This window comes from Hevea brasiliensis, chromosome 9 (assembly GCF_030052815.1).
Source record: "Hevea brasiliensis isolate MT/VB/25A 57/8 chromosome 9, ASM3005281v1, whole genome shotgun sequence".
Taxonomy (NCBI): Eukaryota; Viridiplantae; Streptophyta; class Magnoliopsida; order Malpighiales; family Euphorbiaceae; genus Hevea; species Hevea brasiliensis.
In genome coordinates this window covers 17,335,891-17,355,154 of record NC_079501.1, presented here as the reverse complement: position 1 = coordinate 17,355,154, position 19,264 = coordinate 17,335,891, and the positions used below count along the sequence as shown (strand labels likewise).

The following is a 19,264-nucleotide window of genomic DNA, read 5'->3' as shown; positions in this document are numbered from 1 at the left end:
CAATTATAAAATTAAATAAAAATTATATAATAAAATATTTAATTAAATTAATTTATAAATATTAAAATAAAAATTTTCTTATTCTCAATTTGTTCCTTTTAATAAATACACCTTATAAGTTCTAAAAATATTTTAAACAAATTTGTCACCTTAAAAGCATAATTTACAACTGTAATAGACTGAGATAACCCTCTAAATGGTCTGAATTTTTATTAATTATTAATTTTGAAAATAAATAGCTATATTATATAGGTTAGAGACCAGATAGAATAAAACGCTGAGGGAAGGAGCAGAGAGAAGAAGAAGAATTATTAGTTAGTACAGGCATCTATGATATTAAAAAAAAAAAAAGTACAAAGAAGGGAGAGAACAGTGGAGGTTAAAAAGGAAAGAAGAAGAAAAAAAAAAAAAAAAAAACTCTCTCAAGGCAAGTTGTTATCAGTCACGTTCATTCTTTGCTTCCTCCTATTATATCACGAGATCCCCATCTCATCTCTCTCTCTGAAAAACTCCATGTTTCTTTTGAACCTCTTCTTCTGTTTTCTTTCTCTCATTCATTTTTTCCTCTTTTATGTCTCAATTTAGTGCACATTTCTAGAATTTATTCTTCAACACAACGAACTTTGTTTATCTTTGTTTCAACTTTTCTCACCAAAAAGAACACCATCATGTCACCTTACTCTCGATCACCCTCTCAAGAACCCATTAATGATTCCTTCACCAACCGGTTTCGTGACTCTGTCACTTGCAGCAACAACACCAGGAAGCTGGATTTCAAAGAACTCGATCTGGGTTCTCCAGTTTCACCATTAACAATTCGGGCATCTCTCAATAATGCTACCACCTCCACCCCTTCAAGCAGCACTTCAAGCTCCTCTGGTTCTGTCTCCGCCACCAAAATTACTAATACCTCTATCCAATTCCCTAAAAAGCCTGAAAATGTGGCACACAACTACTCCGGCGAGCTCTTCGGCTCATCCGAGACCAGCCCAGCTCGTCATAACACTCTGCGTTCCAACAATTCGCATCCGGGTCATCGAAGATCCATCTCGGCTGGAGTCCCATTGATCTATTCTGGTTCAAGTTTTGGCTCTACTAGCAATGTTAGCAGCTATGGAAATAATAATGGAACAACCTCGGTTTCTACAAGTTCAAGCTCAAATTTGCTTCCCAGTGGCAACATTTGTCCATCGGGAAAAATCTTGAAAACTGGGTTGACGTGTCGCGTTGCAAACAAGACGGACACTCTGGGTACAGGAACGGCAAACTATGGACACGGCAGCATTATGCGTGGCGGAAGTGGTGGTGCTGGTGCTGGTGCTGGTGCTGCTACTAGTAAATTGGGAACTGGAGGAGGTACTGGTGGTTGTGGTGATCCAGAGGAGATGAAGAAGGCAGGCAATGAAATGTATAGAAGAGGGAATTTTGTGGAAGCGCTGGGTTTGTATGATAAAGCAATATTGTTGGCACCGGAGAATGCGGCTTACCGGAGTAATAAGGCGGCGGCTCTGACGGCAGTAGGGAGGTTGAGCGAGGCGGTGAGGGAATGTGAAGAGGCTGTGAGACTGGACCCTGGTTATGCCAGGGCTCATCAGAGGTTGGCCTCTCTTTATCTTAGGTAAGTCACTTCGTGTTCGGCCAAGATTATTGTTTGTTTACTTTAATTATTTAATTTGTGATGTTTTGGCTTGGATGATTGTGATTGGTTTTTGTTTCTCTGGTTTTGCTTCATGTTTGTGTTGGTTTGGGTGAAGATCGGATCTCCTTTTTCACGATAAGTTTCTTCTTTGCTTGTTTTTTTTTTTTTCTTTTCATGTTGAAGTTCCCTATTTCTTTGGATCGGTGATCTAGTAAGTTCATAATGGGGGTGGAGAAAAGTTGATCTTTGTGTTGCTTGGTGTTCCAGTATTTGAGGAACTAGCTAAATCGTTGTGATCCGTTCCTGGATTTCAGGTCTTAGGTGGATTCTTGGATTGTGTTTATTATGCAGCTCTCTAGATTCAGGTTCAGTGTTTTTTTGTCTGCTTCTTTGCTTCTGGAGTTATGTGCAACCTTTTCTGAATTTCAATTTCTGCTCATGTGACTCTCTTTTGGACTCGAGCTCAAAATGTCTTGGGTTGTCTGGTCATGAACTTTTCATATCTCCAATTTAGTTCCATTGATTACGGGTTATGGTAGCTTTCTGGGCTTTAGGTAGGTAGATTGTTGTTTGTGCTCTTCTGTTCCACTGTGCATCAATCATCAATTATTATCACTGCAGATCTACAATCCTTAAGCTTGGGTAGTTTGTCAGGTTAGGACAAGCTGAAAATGCTCGGCACCATTTACTTTTTCAAGGGCGACAAACAGGTCCAACTGAGTTGCAGAAGCTACAGTCATTGGAGAAGCATATAAATCGTTGTGCAGATGCACGGAAGATTGGTGACTGGAAGGGTGCACTTAGGGAAACTGATGCAGCCTTAACAATTGGAGCTGACTCTTCTCCTCAGGTATAACCCATAGCCTTGATATGATTACATTTTTCTATTTAACGGGGAAGCAATTTTGGATTCCTGAATTTTTTTAGCATGTAATTTACAGCTTATTGCCTGTAAAGCGGAAGCCTTCTTGAAACTTCACCAACTTGAAGATGCAGATTCAACCATATCAAACATTCCCAAGGGTGAATATTATCCGCTACAAACAAAGTTATTTGGTATGGTTGCTGAAGCTTATGTGCTTTACGTCCAAGCGCAGATTGAATTGGCACTGGGAAGGTGAGATTTTACATGAAGTTCAATTGTAAAACAGTTTCTGCCTTTGGGATGATGAGTGGAGAATAGATTTATTGCAGATTTGAGAATGCAGTTTCAGTGGCTGAGAAGGCTGTGCTAATTGATTATAGTAATGTAGACATTGCTTTGGTGTTAACCAATGTGAAAATGGCAGCAAGAGCTCGTAACCATGGTAATGATCTTTTCAGTGCTGGAAAATATGCGGAAGCCAGCTCAGCTTATGGGGAAGGCCTCAAATATGATTCTTCCAACCCTGTTCTTTACTGCAATCGAGCAGTTTGTTGGTCTAAACTTGGATTGTGGGAAAAATCTATAGAGGACTGCACTCAAGCCCTTAGAATACAACCAAACTACACCAAGGCCTTATCTAGAAGGGCTGCCTCAAATGTAAAGGTGAATATTTGTTCTGCATTGTTGTGCGTGCATGTGCTGTCAAGATTGTTCATTGAATTCTTAGTTTTATTTATCCTTTTTTTGGTAATTTATCTGCTTCTTTTGTGATGTTGTAGCTTGGACGATGGGCAGAAGCTGTGAAAGATTACGACGTCTTGAGAAGGGAACTACCAGGGGACAATGAGGTTCTGGAATCTCTACACCAAGCACAGATCAAATTGAAGAAATCTCTTGGTGAAGATCATAATACAAAATTTGGGGGTGAAGTAGAAGAAATTTCCAGTCTTGATAAGTTTAAAGCTGCAATTTCATCACCTGGTGAATGCTTGTAGCCTTTGACATATCTTTGTATAGTAATTACTTGGCCATCATTGCTCTTTCCACCTTTCCCGCTATATGTTTCTCTGAGCTAGATCTTTGCAATTTCCAGGTGTTAAGATTGTTCATTTTAAAGCAGCATCTGATGAACAATCTGAAGATATATCCCCATTCATAAATACACTATGTGTTCGGTATCCATCAATTCATTTTTTTAAGGTAGATATTTATGTTTCATTTTCTCTTTAAGCTAACGAGCTCATTCCATTGCATTTCACATGTTTATGTATTGGATTCTTGGAAAGCTTTTGCCTTTTTATTTTTTGCGATGAATTTGTTTTGATTGTGAGATGCTTATTTGTGCACGACTAATTGAAGGTGGATGTGGAAGAAAGCTTAGCAGTAGCAAAAGCTGAGAGCATTAAAACTGTTCCAACATTCAAGATTTATAAGAATGGAGACAAGGTGAAGGAGATAATCTGTCCGAGCCATCAGTTCTTGGAGGATTCGGTGAGGAGTTACAGTCTATAGATTACATTGTTACATGTTCTATCTGTCTGCTTTTATTATTATTATTATTATTATTTTAATTCATTCACCTGGAAGAACCAGTGATTGGTCTTTGCTCCGTGATTTATACCAGTAATTACCAGTTTTACCCATATTATAATCAGCTACATGATTAGACCCGTGATGCTACATTAATTAAAAGAAAAAAAAAAACTATGGTGTTATTTTGTAATCAAAACACTAAAATTCATCTCATTGCCTGGGTCAGAGACCTCATCTCCCTGAACTGTTAAACAGTGGTTTTTGCTGTTGGAAACATCTGTCTTTGCTTGAAAAATAAAATTCTTATATGCAGAAATAATCAGAATGCTAAAATATCAAACCTACAAAGATAAGCAACAGAACTGGCAAGAACGTGGCCCACTGAAGTTGCACCATTCCGTTTTGACAATTTAATCCGACCCAGAGCAAGAATTAAAGAAACATGTACAAAGTAAGGCATGTGGAATCCAAGAGCCTGTGTCAGAATCATATGTAGGCAATTAAATGAACTTATCCTTGACAGAAAGAAGGGCAAAATGCATATGTGTATGTGTGTGTATTTGGAAGTTTACTTTGATAACACCTTGTAGATCAATGCTCGCCTCAGAATATTTGGCAAATGCTCTTCAGCTCTGAAATGGGATGGGAAAAATGCAACAAACAAGAAATCACAAACCAAAAATTAGGACTTCGATGGCAGTAAACAGGAGGAACATACCCTCTAGCCAGCACATTATCTTATGCCCCATAAGGGTCATGGTACAGCAATTACCTTATCACGTGTGAGATGGCCATGGCAGCATCATCAACGGTAACACAAAAGTTGTACACAGGTCGTACATCGGTCCTCATAATTATAAAATCTCCAAAGTGTGTCCCAGTTCCAGCTAACCTTCAAGACATTCATACGAGGTTAGAAGTTTGGAAATTTAAATGCCATGCATTAAACAAATCACATATAGAAACAGTCAAACGACAACCACCCCAGCCACACACACCCCCACACCACCCACCCACCCACCCCTCCTCCCCCCAACACCCCCACCCCCACACACCCTTCTCTCATAAATAATATCTACTTCGACACGAACACAGGTCAATGTAATGTCAGTGGGAGAACAATCATTAATGCATAAGACACCCACAACCATATTTGGATAACAGTGGGTAACAAAGCAATCATAACATTGCATGTCCAAAGAATAGAACTAACTTCACTCTGAATAAGTTAATAAATTTTCAAACTCCTCTCCTCTGGCATACGAAATCGATATGTGCAGGGAATTCCCTTTTGCTAGGTATTCCTCTACTTCTTCATTTGTTGCAGTGGCCCATTTCCCAATGTACACTGTAGGCAACTGGTATAGTTTTGCAATTGTTGGAATGTTGGGGGCAGAGTCTTATAAGTGTGGAACTAACAAATCAAAATGGCTTAGGTTATTTTAGTGGAGGTGTGCCAATTGATTCCAATTTGAAATTTTAAACATCAATTGCAAAGTCTATTATCAAGGCTTGGCAACAAAATCATAAGTGGTCTCGACAACAACATTCGCCATAATCAGACTGTAAAAGGAGAAGAAAGATCTTCTTAGCTCACGAAAGCTAGTGGTATAAGGGAGGAGTAGCGTAGAGAGAGAATTTTCAGAGTAAGATTTAAGATGAGGAAATCTAAAATTGTTGGTTTTTGAAGGAAGGAAGCACGATTCTAACAAAATTGTACGTCAACTGCGACGGTCCCTGTCCGGCTGCTGAGATTCAGGTATTTAAAACAGTGCTGTTTTGAGGCGGGTTGGGCTTGCCATATCAACTTTTTTTTCCCTATATAAAGCCCAACTCACGCCAATTTTCTTCTCCTTTCATCCCACTTAGGCCATCGGCATAAGATGTGGAAGTGGACGTTTTGATCAATTTTTGTATTAGAATTTAATTTTATTAAAATAATTTAAATGAGGTTTTGGATTTGGAATCCAAATCAAAACTAATTGTATAAAAAATAATTTAAATGAATAAATTTTCGAATTTAATTTAATTACTTAAATAATTTAAAAAATAAAATAAATATATCCATTTTATTTTTATATTTATTTATAAAAAAAAATAAATATAATTTATGTTAAAAAAAATTTTGAATTTTTGAGATTTTTTATAAAAATGTGTTTGGAAAGTCGAAAGGTAAAAGAATTCAATTGAATTAAATTCCATCTAAATAAAAAGCTTAAAATGCTAAATTTTTTTAAGATTATAAATTATTTTAAATAAATAAATATAAGATAATAAGATTGTCCACAATAATTCTTCGATTTGAAAAATAAAAATGTTAAATTTTGCTATTTTCGTATGGATATTGATGAAATTTGAAACTGTTGTTTCATTGATATGTTCTTTCTTTTTTTTTAGTTATAAGTTAGTCGCATTATTCGGTTATAACTATTAACCAAACCAAATTAATAAAATTTTGTTATTTCAATAATAATAAATTCAATTCGATTTAGTTTTCAGTTAGTAATAATAAAAATTTTTTATTTTCAGTCATCATCGGTTGAGTTTCCTTTGATTTAGTAATCAAAATAATCGAATTTAAATTAATTAATATATTAATTTTATATTATTAATAATTATTATTTTTATGATTTTATAATAATATTTAACTTATAATTATTATATTATTAATATTAAATCATATTTATTATTTTTATGATTTTATAATAATATTTAACTTATAATTATTATATTATTCATATTAAATCATATTTGTTATTTTTATGATTTTATAATAATATTTTACTTATAATTACTATATTATTAATATTAAATCATATTTATTATTTTTATAAATAAAAAAATAAGATAAATATATTTTTATTAATAATTTATTAAATAATTACTAACATAACTTTTTTTTCGGCTAATTCAGTTATAACTGATAACCAACTGAATATTTTTTATTTTGATTAATTTCAGTTTTCTCTCTATTTCAATTTGATTCAATTAATAGTTTTAAAGTCAATTAATAATTCAGTTAATTAAAAATTCAGTTTGTTCGGCTTGATTAACCGAATGCTCGCTCTAAAGGAAGTTTACGTAAAGAAAAAAGGGTCAGAGAGTCCGACAACGATCAAGTTAGAGGGAGCAATAGTACAGTAGAGATATGGTAGGAAGGGAAGAGATGAGAGGTTTTTCTGAAAGGAAGGAAAGAAAGATAATGTTTGGAGAGAGATAAAATATATATTTTCCATTATTATTTGACCCTATATATTTAAAAGGAAGAGTGATAGGAGTATATTTCTTGATATATTCTAAAAAATATTTCTTAAAAGATATATACTTAAATAAATAAAAAGGTATATATTATATTTGATTATTTTACAGTGTATCAAATAGCAAACTGATACCAAATGCTACCTCTAATTTAGATTTTCATTAAAAAATATACTTTTTTATATATTTAATTTAAAAATGATATCAATGAAATTTTTTGATTTAATTATGAATAATCATTTTTCAGTTATATTAATTTTTTAATTATGTTAGTCGTGTTAATTTCCTTCTTTTATTTTAATTAGTTTAATTTTTTTATTACTTAAATTAATTTCCTTTATTTAATAATTTTAAATATTTTATTTTTCCTTTATTTATGCTAATTATTTTGATTTTAAAATTATGTAAATTATGTTAGTTTCTTTTATTTTGTGCTAATTTTCTTTTATTTTATGTTAATTCACTCAATTAAGTTGTAATTATAATATATCAAAAATACTATTCCTTAAATAAATTGGTCAAAGTAATTTTCTTGAAAACATTTTGGGGCTTAAATATCATTTATTATAAATTTATGCATATAAAAATATAAATTATGGGAAAAAATTTGAAAATTTTCGATTTTTATATAGGGTTCAAAGAAAGAATGAATTGAGATTGATCTCTATTTTATTTTTTAATTTAAATTTAAAATTATTAATTAATTTTAATTTTAATTCGAATATCAATAAATCAATTTGTGGCCAAACTTAAACATGATAAAAAAAAAATTTAAAAAAATAAAAAATAAAAAGAGGAAAGAGATGTCATATATAGAGCTCCAACCCACTTAGGCCATCGGCAATGTTGATTAACGTTCGGAAATTTTAAAAAAATGAAAAAGCTCAAAACCCACGCTTTGAGGGGTAAGAAAAATCTGACTCAAAGCTAGGGACTCGTAGCAGGCACCATATTAAAGGCAAAGGCCAATCACCATTGCGCCCGTAAAAAGAGCAAGAAAATAAAAAGCTCTTCTTTCATGCAAATGATCATTTTGCTGCCTCGGATCCCCACCACACAGCTTCTTCGAATCCACCTTTTTTTCTCTCTTCCTCTTCTCAAAAGATATTGTCCCAATATATACTTACACTTTATATAAAAGCTCGGCTCCTTTTTCCCTGCATGCTGCCTGCAATCGATACTATTAAATAATGGTCGAAAATGGAGATGACAAGAGCTGCTTTTGTTTTACAGTTCATAAGGTCTGGTCTGATCTGATCTGAGAATAGATAATAATATATAGTATTACAATTAAATGTAATTCAAGATATACAGGCTATTTCTTTCTCTCCTTTTTATGTTGTTATTCCCTCTCTTACCAAGAAAATATTTCACAACTACAACAGCAAATTCGAAGATCTTGAAATTTTAAAGATTTGCTTATTAAATCTTTAAGCTTTTCAATTGAAAAACAATGAAAAATACTTTTTTTTCTTTGGGGTAAAAAAAAGGAAATTGCTTTTTAGGTGGTGAAATGAAAGCAAAACGCGTAATCCAACTGTGAGATGCTAAACTTTGTCTTGGCTTTGGCCACCTAATGGAATGCAAGTACGTAGATTTTAATTGTATTTTTTTTTTTTTGAGTATTTGATCTACCCATTGGATTTTTTACTAAACATGAACAATAAGGCTCCACGTGCGTTTGTCAGGCTTCACTGCTTCTAGTGTCTGTTGAGCCTACGTACGCTGGATGCAGCTGTGGCCTGGCTCAGTACTGGATATCATATTCTTCGATCATAAATTTTCAGGACCTGAAAAATCAATTATATTATATTTGAGAATTTGATACAAATAATCCATCTGCTTTTTATTTTATTAAAAAAAAAAGAAAAATTATTCTATATTGTGGGTTATATATATATATATATAATTTCAACGGATCCAACGACCATGTTAAATAGATCACATGCTATGCATAAATTTGTCCAGCTTTTCTCGAACAGTTTATGCTATGCTTTGACGCTGCATAAAGCCATAGAGCAATTGCGGACAGAGACCAGCTCTGCAAAAATGGCGAAACGTTTCAAGCTTAAATTGTCGAGAGTAATCACATCCTTCAATTCTTGCCGCTCCAAAGACCCGTCCACTTTCCCCGCCAATCCTGTCCCTTCATTTCTCGGACTTTCTCCGGTCAAACTCCATCTCCCACCTCCATCCAAGCCCCAACACTCTTCCTCTATCAAGCGTCATATGTCCTCAGCCTTCGCTTCAATCACCAGTGGCTTCAGATCACGATCCACTACTACACATTACCTCTCTGAGACCGAACGCACCAAATCACCACCACCACCTCCTCCTCCTCCTCCGCCTGAGTTCCAATGGGAAAGAGAAGAGAAATGGCACGTTGTGGCCAAAATGTACGACGAAACTCCTCGTCGGAAAATTTCTAACTCTTTGGTTTCCTGTGACTTTGAAAACGATAACATTTTTCTTCCTCCACCTCCTCCGCCCAACACGGAGCGGAAAAGACGACGGATTAAAAAGAAGAAGAAAACAACACCAAGAATCCGCATCAGCAGTTCCTCAGCTGATAGCGGACTTTTCAGCAGTGAAGGTTTAGATGATGATGAAGAAGAAATTGATATAGACAATGAGGAAACGGAAACGTTAGTATCATCAACCAGAAGCTTCTCTACTGATTATTCTTCGCCGGAGTTCCGTGCCCATTTGGAAACCATACGTGAATCACCCCTTAACAGGATCAGTCATCGCAGGAAAAAGGTTAAGAAGGCAAAAAGATACGTTAAAAGGAAAGCGAGAAAGAGTTGTGACGAGTCACAGTCATCTCCGGCCAGATTGTCGAGGTTTCAGTGGCTGATACCGTGCACGGTGGAGGGAAAGGTGAGGGAGAGCTTCGCAGTGGTGAAGAAATCGGAGGACCCGTACGAGGACTTCAAGAGATCGATGATGGAGATGATATTGGAGAAGCAAATGTTTGAAGTGACTGATTTGGAGCAACTTTTGCAGTGTTTCTTGTCTTTGAATTCTAGGCATTATCATGGGGTTATTGTTGAGGCTTTCTCTGAGATTTGGGAGGATTTGTTCTGTAAAAGTTCCATTACCTATGGAGTTTCAAGAGCTATTTAAATTAGTTAAATTAGTTAATAATCAAATTTCGAATCTTGCAATTTTCTAGTCTTGTTGAGTTCCAAGTAAAATACATAATATTTACTCGACTCGACTTAATTACGATAAAAAATAATCCAAAAACAAATCACCAAGGAATTTTTAAGGTTTTGTTTGAGGGAATTGGCAATTGTGGAATGACCATGCAGCAAGATGATGGAGTTATGTACGTAGCTAGTGAAGAAGTAGGCACTTTCCTGGACAAGGTGATTGGCAAGAAGGAGCACACATAGAAAAAATACTAGAAGATGAAAAAGGCAAGAAAAGATGTTGAGAAATGGAGGTGCAGAGTAGTCATCCTCTCCGCTTTGGACGGATGATTATTCTATTGCACATGGAAAATTACTCATCCAATATGGTCCTAATGTTCCTTTTGCTTCTCAATTATCATCATTTTCTTCTTTCTAGCAACATTCCTTCATCTCCATCATTAATGCTTGATGCTCCTGTCTTTTGTCCGAGGAATTTTTTTTCTATTTTTATTTTATTAATTTTTCTTTTAAAAATATAATTTTTTTTCCCTTCAACACTGTGAAATAATCATGAAAAAAAATATTAGCTCTTTACTTAACTTTACAATCCTTTGACATATAATAAGAGAGCAAATATATGTGCCGTTTAAATTTTAACACCAAATAATTATTAAAATTAGACCAACCCACCAATCGAATTAGTTAAACGGCTCATGAAGAAAAAGTTATCTCTTCACTTAAAAAATAAAAAATAATTTAAGTGTGTAAAAATTTAAAAAAACAATTAAATATTATTCGTATGCGGTAATATTTGAGATGAAAGACACATGAGCAAGATATCAAGGTAGTAGTTGAGAGGATACATGTGAAATACAAAGTATTCATGATGCTTCTATAACTCTTTCTGGACACTCGTATGAGCTTAGTATTAATCTATGACTTCTTCTATAAGATAACAAAGAGTTAGAGCACAAAGGGTGTTTTCCCCTTAACACTCCAATGAAAAAATTATAGTACAAGGTAGCAAAGTTTAAATAAAGGAAAGCTAGAGAAGGAAGTCAAGGTGTAGAGAGTAAAAAATTAAAGGTCAAGGAATGTTTTAGATGGTGTAATAAATGCTTTTATATACCTCTATGGTAACAATAATATAGTTTATCATGTAAATGTCTATGCCAAGTGGGTTTGTACTATTCTTCTATAACTCTATCAATAGTTAAGGTATGTCTCCTCTAGGGTAATTATAACACATTTTTAAATTGGTAGTTATTATGTAAATCTAACAAATATAGGTTTGAGTATTAGTCGTGTAATAGACTCTCAACACATTAATAGTGTGAAATTAGCTTAGAGATCAAGTTATCCGACTATCTTATTTTATGAGCGGTCAAATTCAACACTCAAAATATTTGTTACTCTGATATATAATTTTATTAAATTAAATGACTCGTAAGGTAGTAGGAAATCACCCTTATGGATACGTGACCCCTCTAAGTAGTCATTATCGGCATACCGTACTCAGTTACTGATAGGAACACCAGTAAAATTAACAGGTCTTCCGGCTGGTCATGGCAGGTTCATCCTCCCTTCCAGCAAGCTTACTTATTAGTGTGCTTGAGTGTTATGCATTCATGCTATTCGTGCATTATACTATCATGTGATACCTGAACTATATGTAGTGGAGTACCACCTCTCAGGAATGTGTCATCAATTCAAGAGGTAGGGTGATTTATATTATATCAAGAATATTCTTATTTAAGTGTGTAAAAATTTTAAATTCTATATATATATATATATATATATATATATATATATATATATATATATATATATATATATATATATATATATATATATATAATCAGTGGTCGTTAAAAAAAAAAAAAAAACAGTGGTCGTCACTAGGTGGGCAGTTGCAGTTGGCTCCGCTCTTGTTTAATGTGCAAATCTATCACGCTCTAGTTCAAGCTCATAAGCAACATCAGACAAGGGCGGTGGCACAGGCAGGAACAGCAGCGCAAGTGAGAGTTGCTGATGATGGCTAAAACGGAGGAATAGGAGGAGGAGAAAGAGAGTGGCTCGGTTATCGTAAATGCCAAAATGCTCTTCTCGAAATTCAAAAAAAGACGAAAGAATAAAGAAAGCAAAATAAACTGCAAGTAGTGATAATTCAGTAAGAGAAGAGCACACACGGTATCAGAGATTCTTTGCCTAGCTTAAGAAACTGAAACTGAAACTGGGTAAATTCATAAAGAAGCGTACTTACTTGTTCCCCAGAATTTGACAGCTTTTGTCAGTTAATTTATATATATGATATGAGGATCCCTGGCAATGGCATGCATGCTTTGCTATATCACTGTTTGATCCAGCATATCTAATCTTATCCACTCAGACTCCGACTCTCTCTCCCCCTGTCCCAATCCCATGCTTCCATGCTTTCGCTTTAATTGCTCCGTTGAGGATCCAAAACACATATCGACAACTTATTCCGTTCTTAAAAGCCATGCCCCAACTTCAAATTTTACTTAATTAATAAGCTCAATATTAATCTAATCTTGATCAAATTACGTGGGATTTGCGGTTCAACGAGAAGCGACGAGAGCACAAATTAACAGTTTGCCCTCCACCATGAGGCCCTCGTGATTTCTGACAACAAAAGCAAGACTTTTGTTTTGCCATAAATGAAGCATCCACATTAAACTCCAAGCTCTGCCAACAGGTGGAACCATCCGAGATATATGAGGAGACTGAACAGGCAGATACTATTGTTGTGGAAGGGATATTTGCTACATCTCAATTGCATTTTAAGCCTTTTTAAAACCCTATAGGAGATTAAGGATCAATTTGTCAGAAACTAATTAATTTCTCTCTGTCCAGATGTTTCCAAGCCACTCGTCTCATAAATCAGGGATTGTGTATCTCTTGTTCAGACAATAAGGCAAACACTTGGTTCACATTTTTTCACTTTTGCTTCAAAATTGAATGAAATATAAAAAATTTCAACCTTATATACTAATACTACATAATTATAATTATAATTATAATTAGTAGTTTAATATACATTATAAATAATTATTTTTTAATATTTAAAATAATTATTAAAATGAATATTTTTATGTAAATTCTTTTCTAAAAAATAATTTAAAAACTTTAATTGAAATTTTAGATTTTAAATAATAATATTTTATAATAAAATAAATATTTAGAATAAAAATAATTTATTTACATCTATTAAAAATTTGAAATTATGGGCTATAAAGGGAAAACAAAGATGGAATTGCAACTTGTTTTGGAATTTTGAGCTTGTAGCCAAATTGAATTTTTGTTGTGTGCATATGTTTTTAGACAATTTGGATATTAACTATTTCTTTAAAATATTATATTTTCATTATTTTTATTTAAATATTGTCTTTCTTTCCATCTATATGCAGCCTTGAATATACAGATGTCAATCTTTCCATTTTTTTAATTTTAATTTTTATTATTTCAAAATTAGTAAGTTCAATATTATTAAAAACTTATTAATGATTAAACTTTTTTATTATTAACTTATGAAATTTGTTATTTTTTTTTTAGCCTCTTACATTTTTAAATTAAATTATATTTAAAATTCAATTACATTTTTTTTAATTTTTATAATTATATTATAAAATATTTTAGCCCTTTTAAGTTTTATATATATTTTTTAATTTTTATATTTTAATATTTTCGATTTCCAGTGCTGTTAGTGCCTACCTTAGATGTGCCCACGAAAAGCCTTAGGTGTACATGTCTAAGTGTGGACTTTTGGCTTTTGGAATTTCTAAGACTGTGTGCGTATAGTGTTTTTTTTATAAGGCAAAAAGGAGGATATAAAAATTGAATTGAATTTTTAATATAATTTTAATTAAATTTTTGAATATTTTAATTTTATTTAATTTTTTAATTTCTAAAATGAATTATTAGTTAGTTATTTTTAAAATTAATCATTAATATACACCGTGTATATATTATAATTACCTTTAATTATACAATTTTAACAATAAAGCATATATATAATTAAAAATTAAAAAACACATTATATATATACGTATTATATTAAAATTAAGTTGTATATAATCCATACTTATAAATATATATAATTATATTAAAATTATATAATATATTTAAAATTTCTATAAAAAAAATACAAATATAAAACCAGATTTAATCCAGTTTTAATTTAATTTTAATTAAAATAAATTTAATTTAATTTACTTATATAGGATTAGAAATCCAACAATCGTGAACACCCTTTTATCTGTAACCACGAGAATTGGTGATTGCACCTCAGCAAGGCTAATGGGGAAGAGGTGCTACAGCAATCGCTCTCCTGTTTTCATCTTTCCTTTTTGCGTCGCCCTTTTTAATTAGGTCAACATTTCAATATTGGAGGAAAGAGGGAGAGACCGTTGTTACAGCCTCCGCCACTAAATTTTCTTATTTCTCTTCTTCAATGCATTGCTTATCCTAAATTTGTATACCCCACCATTTGGATATATATATATATATATATATAAAATAGCCATTAATTGAAGAAATCCCTAAAAGATATTGCTCATTTAATTTGTTGTTTCCTTTTTCTTTTATTCAATGTTTTCTTATTTGTTTATTTATGACGCAATTTTTTACATGCATATGATGCATGCATACTTTATTTTATTGCAAAAAAATTTTTTCAATTGTATAATTTTAAAATATCTATTAAAAAAAATTATTATTTTTTAATTATGGCAACACTTTATGCATACAAAGATAATTAAATCTGACAAATATCATGTTTGAGTTTAAAATAAAAATTTATATAAAATATAAGAGTAATTATCATACACATTTATTTAATTTTATGAATATTTTAATAAAAATTATTAAATTTTAATTTCTTTTATAAAATTTACTAAACATCAATTTGATTTTATAAAATTAATATGACTAAAAATTAAATATTTTTAGAACAATTAGTTAACTTGTCAATTATTTTTTAAATAAAATTATTTAATAAGTAATTACCGATAAAGAAGAAATGAAAAAAAAGAAAGGATTTAACGATGGAGGAGGTAGCTAGATGGGTATGCATCCTATTTTTTTTTTTTAAACAAACTATTAAAATAAGATGATTTTATTTATATAATAATTGACATATCATTAAGTTAACATGATAATCTTTAATTTTTCATTATAGTCATTTATGAAATTAAAATGAAAATTTAATAAATTTTATAAAAAAAATTAAAATTTAATAATATTTATTAAAAAACTCGTAAAATTAAATAATCATATATGATATTTATCTAAAATATAGGCATAAACAATATTTGCATAAAAAAAAAACAATTCACAAAAAAAACAATTTTTTTTATTTTCTAGTTCTAAAATTCAAACATTTAATAAATAAATACATAAATCTTGATATATATATATATATATATATATATATAATTTATTTTTTATTTTCTAAAATGAGAAAATGTTAAACACGAATTTCTGACCTCGTAAGAAATTATGAAGAAGGCATTTGATCCGTACACTACTTACACAATAACATGATTTTAAGTTGACTATATTAAGAAAACTAATCCCCACTTAATTTGCCATAGCAATTGCACTTACTTGGAGTTTTACTTAATTTTTTTTTCTAATCTTGAAACCATTTCCATTTCCACACATGGTCACCCAATTTTCTTGGTCTAACTCGGATATTGATAATAACAGGAGGAAATAATTTTTAATACAAAAATAATAATAAAAAAAGGCTAGTGGATATAATTAATTTATAGGGAAACAAATTGCAATAAATTACCGAGTCATCAGCTTATTATAAGGCGGATGCTTTCATTGACTTGCAGGTAGGGTTACTTGCAATTCTATCCAAATTAAGCAAACCCAAATGCTAATTAATTTGGATTCATTTACAAGTGGCAAACCCACTAGGGCAAATGACCATAAGAGTTTCAACGGAGACGGAAATACATTGATTGCCCTATTTGTTAGGCAATTTCCTTTTCAGCTGCTTGCTTCATTTGACTCTAATTTCACACTTTATATATCACCATTAACTCATAAATCTTGCTCCAGCTTATACGATGCATAGTTTTAATTTTTCACTGTTTATATAAAATATATATATTTTTAATAATATCTTTAGCCTTGTCAGTAGTGAGTGGTCAATACTTCTGAATATTTTTTCAAAATTGTTTTAAAGTTAATTAAGCTATTCATGATTAACAATAGCAAGTGAAGATATATAACAGAGGATATATATGATCTTGTCTAAATAGAGTAGGCTGACTGTTCTCATACGTCTTCTTTTATCTACTTCCGATCAAGGGAGAGTTTCTAGTTGGTAATTTTTGGGATTGCGATAGGCACAAATCGTTACTGTTTAGGAAATTTGTGGAGTGTCCTATATAGAATATGACAAATATTTGCTATATATACATGGAAGGTTAAGCATATTGTTTAGTGCGTTTGAAAACTGTTAGAAATTATAAGATTCAAGAACAATAGAATTTGTCGAAGTGCCAAAAGAGAGGTAAGAGTTTCGAGATTATTGTATGATATAGTTGAGAGCTTTGCGTTTCTGTTACGTCATCCTATATACATATATATATGGAATAGATTATAGAGCTTTAACTAGCTAGCTCTAAAGGCTAATCTGACAGGCACAGAAAATTATAAAGGCGTCAATGGAAGGAGGAGGAAGAGGAGATGGTGCAGGTGGAGAAATCCAAGCAAAATTTAACAAGTATGCAGCTGCTTGTGCTATAGTTGCTTCAATGATATCCATCATTTTTGGTTATGGTATGTTCTTTTTGCATCTCTTTTAGTATTTCATGTAGAACTAGATCTTTAATCTGGATTTTGGTGTATAAAAATGCAGTTCTGGGTTTTGAAAATGTCTGATTTTTTTTTATTTTTAATTTTTTGTAAATAGATACTGGGGTAATGAGTGGAGCCATGATATTCATAAAAGACGACCTGAAAATCCATGATACACAAGTGGAAGTCCTTGCCGGAATCTTGAATATATGTGCCTTAGTGGGTTCACTTCTGGCCGGAAGAACTTCTGATTACATTGGCCGGCGATACACAATTATTGTAGCTTGCATTATTTTCATGCTTGGTTCAGTTCTAATGGGATATGGTCAAAATTATGGAATCCTGATGACTGGAAGATGCATAGCGGGCATTGGTGTAGGCTTTGCTCTTATGATTGCTCCGGTTTACTCTGCAGAAGTTTCATCACCATCATCAAGAGGTTTCTTGACCTCCCTGCCTGAACTTGGTATAAGTATTGGAATCTTACTAGGCTATATTTCAAACGTTATTTTTGGGAAATTGACTCTGAAACTTGGCTGGAGGTTGATGCTTGGAGTTGCAGCTATACCTTCGGTTATCTTAGGCTTTGGCATCGTACAAATGCCAGAGTCTCCAAGGTGGTTAGTGATGCAAGGACGTTTAGGGGAAGCCAAGAAAATCTTGCTACTAGTATCCAACTCCAAAGAAGAAGCAGAAGCCCGTTTCCGTGATATAAAAGTTGCGGTAGGAATAGATGAGAATTGCAATGAAGATTTTGTCAACCTTCCAAAGAAGACTCATGGAGAAGGGGCATGGAAAGAACTGTTATTAAGGCCAACACCAGCAGTCCGGTGGATACTAATCGCTGCGATAGGAATCCATTTCTTCGAGCACGCAGTTGGAATCGAAGCAGTTGTTCTATATAGCCCAAGAATCTTCAAGAAAGCTGGTGTCACAGGCAAGGAAAAGCTCCTGCTTGCAACAGTTGGGGTAGGGCTCACAAAGTTTATATTTGTATTCATAGCTACATTTTTAATTGACAGAGTTGGGAGGAGACGCCTATTGCTTACAAGCACAGCAGGAATCGTAGCTTCCTTAACAGTATTAGCATCTTGCTTGACCATAGTGGAGTACCACACTGGAAGGAAACTGTTATGGGCTCTAAGCCTGAGCATAATTGCTACATATGTATTCGTGGCTTTCTTCAATATTGGCCTTGCGCCTGTGACATGGGTATACAGTTCAGAGATATTCCCCTTGAAGTTGAGGGCACAAGGGTATAGTATTGGTGTAGCTGTTAACAGACTTATGAATGCTACAATCTCAATGAGTTTCATTTCACTTTACAAAGCAATTACTATAGGTGGAGCCTTCTTCATGTTTGCTGGTGTCTCTGTGATTGCCTGGTTTTTCTTCTATTTTCTTTTCCCAGAGACAAAGGGAAGGTCCTTGGAAGAGCTGGAGTTGCTGTTTAGCAATGGTATTATGGCTAGAAATGAGACAATGGAACTTCAGCCCAGAGCCAGAAGTAATAACGTGTAGGGTGTATACATATATGGTTATGGAAATGGGTTTGTTCGAGATATGTGTATATACTCAGTACTGTTGAAGAATTAATGTGACTGCCAAATGTTGTTATCCTAATTAATTTGGAAGTGTTTTTATCGCACGAATTATCCTTGAACATATGACAATGTTTCCCATGAATAATATGCCTGATTTTTCTTTTCTTTTTTGTTTTTCAATAAACTAGTTGGGAGTCTTATATCGTCTAACGTGGTGATTGTCATTGTCAAGATGGCTATCGCAATAGACTTTTTAATAGCATAAAGTTTATTTCAACCTCTTATATTAATAATTATATTTTATTGCAGATTTCAAAATATCTCTCTACTTGTTCTTTGTCTCATGTCATGGAGAGAGGGAGAGAGAGAGAGAGACTCTTAAATGGAATTCTATAACCTGTGAGCTTCGCTAATAGGAAAAAAGTACAACTCTTTTAAACGATCTTACTCAAAC

The 19,264-nt window shown here is 32.7% G+C and overlaps 3 protein-coding genes across 4 annotated transcripts; all 3 read left to right on the top strand.

Annotated features, from left to right (window-relative positions):
- The first annotated feature begins 246 nt into the window (after positions 1–246).
- Positions 247–4,077, top strand: LOC110665033 (inactive TPR repeat-containing thioredoxin TTL3). 2 transcript variants are annotated; one of them, XM_058153214.1, is made up of 7 exons: positions 247–1,618; positions 2,294–2,489; positions 2,581–2,756; positions 2,963–3,167; positions 3,284–3,485; positions 3,598–3,704; positions 3,864–4,077. In XM_058153214.1, exons 1-7 carry the CDS (start codon positions 669–671, stop codon positions 4,014–4,016), a joined length of 1,989 nt encoding a protein of 662 aa, XP_058009197.1. In that variant the 5' UTR covers positions 247–668; the 3' UTR covers positions 4,017–4,077. The 2 variants fall into 2 exon arrangements, with proteins under 2 accessions (XP_058009197.1, XP_021680682.2); XM_021824990.2 differs by having other exon boundaries at positions 248–1,618; positions 2,834–3,167.
- Positions 4,078–9,218: 5,141 nt separating this feature from the next.
- LOC110665032 (transcription repressor OFP7-like) lies at positions 9,219–10,464 on the top strand. Its single transcript, XM_021824989.2, has one exon. The coding sequence runs from the start codon at positions 9,225–9,227 to the stop codon at positions 10,419–10,421; it is 1,197 nt and encodes a 398-aa protein (XP_021680681.2). The 5' UTR covers positions 9,219–9,224; the 3' UTR covers positions 10,422–10,464.
- A 6,179-nt stretch (positions 10,465–16,643) lies between these two features.
- Positions 16,644–18,974, top strand: LOC110665029 (probable polyol transporter 6). The gene is made up of 2 exons (XM_021824983.2): positions 16,644–17,248; positions 17,382–18,974. Exons 1-2 carry the CDS (start codon positions 17,134–17,136, stop codon positions 18,785–18,787), a joined length of 1,521 nt encoding a protein of 506 aa, XP_021680675.2. The 5' UTR covers positions 16,644–17,133; the 3' UTR covers positions 18,788–18,974.
- Positions 18,975–19,264: the final 290 nt, after the last annotated feature.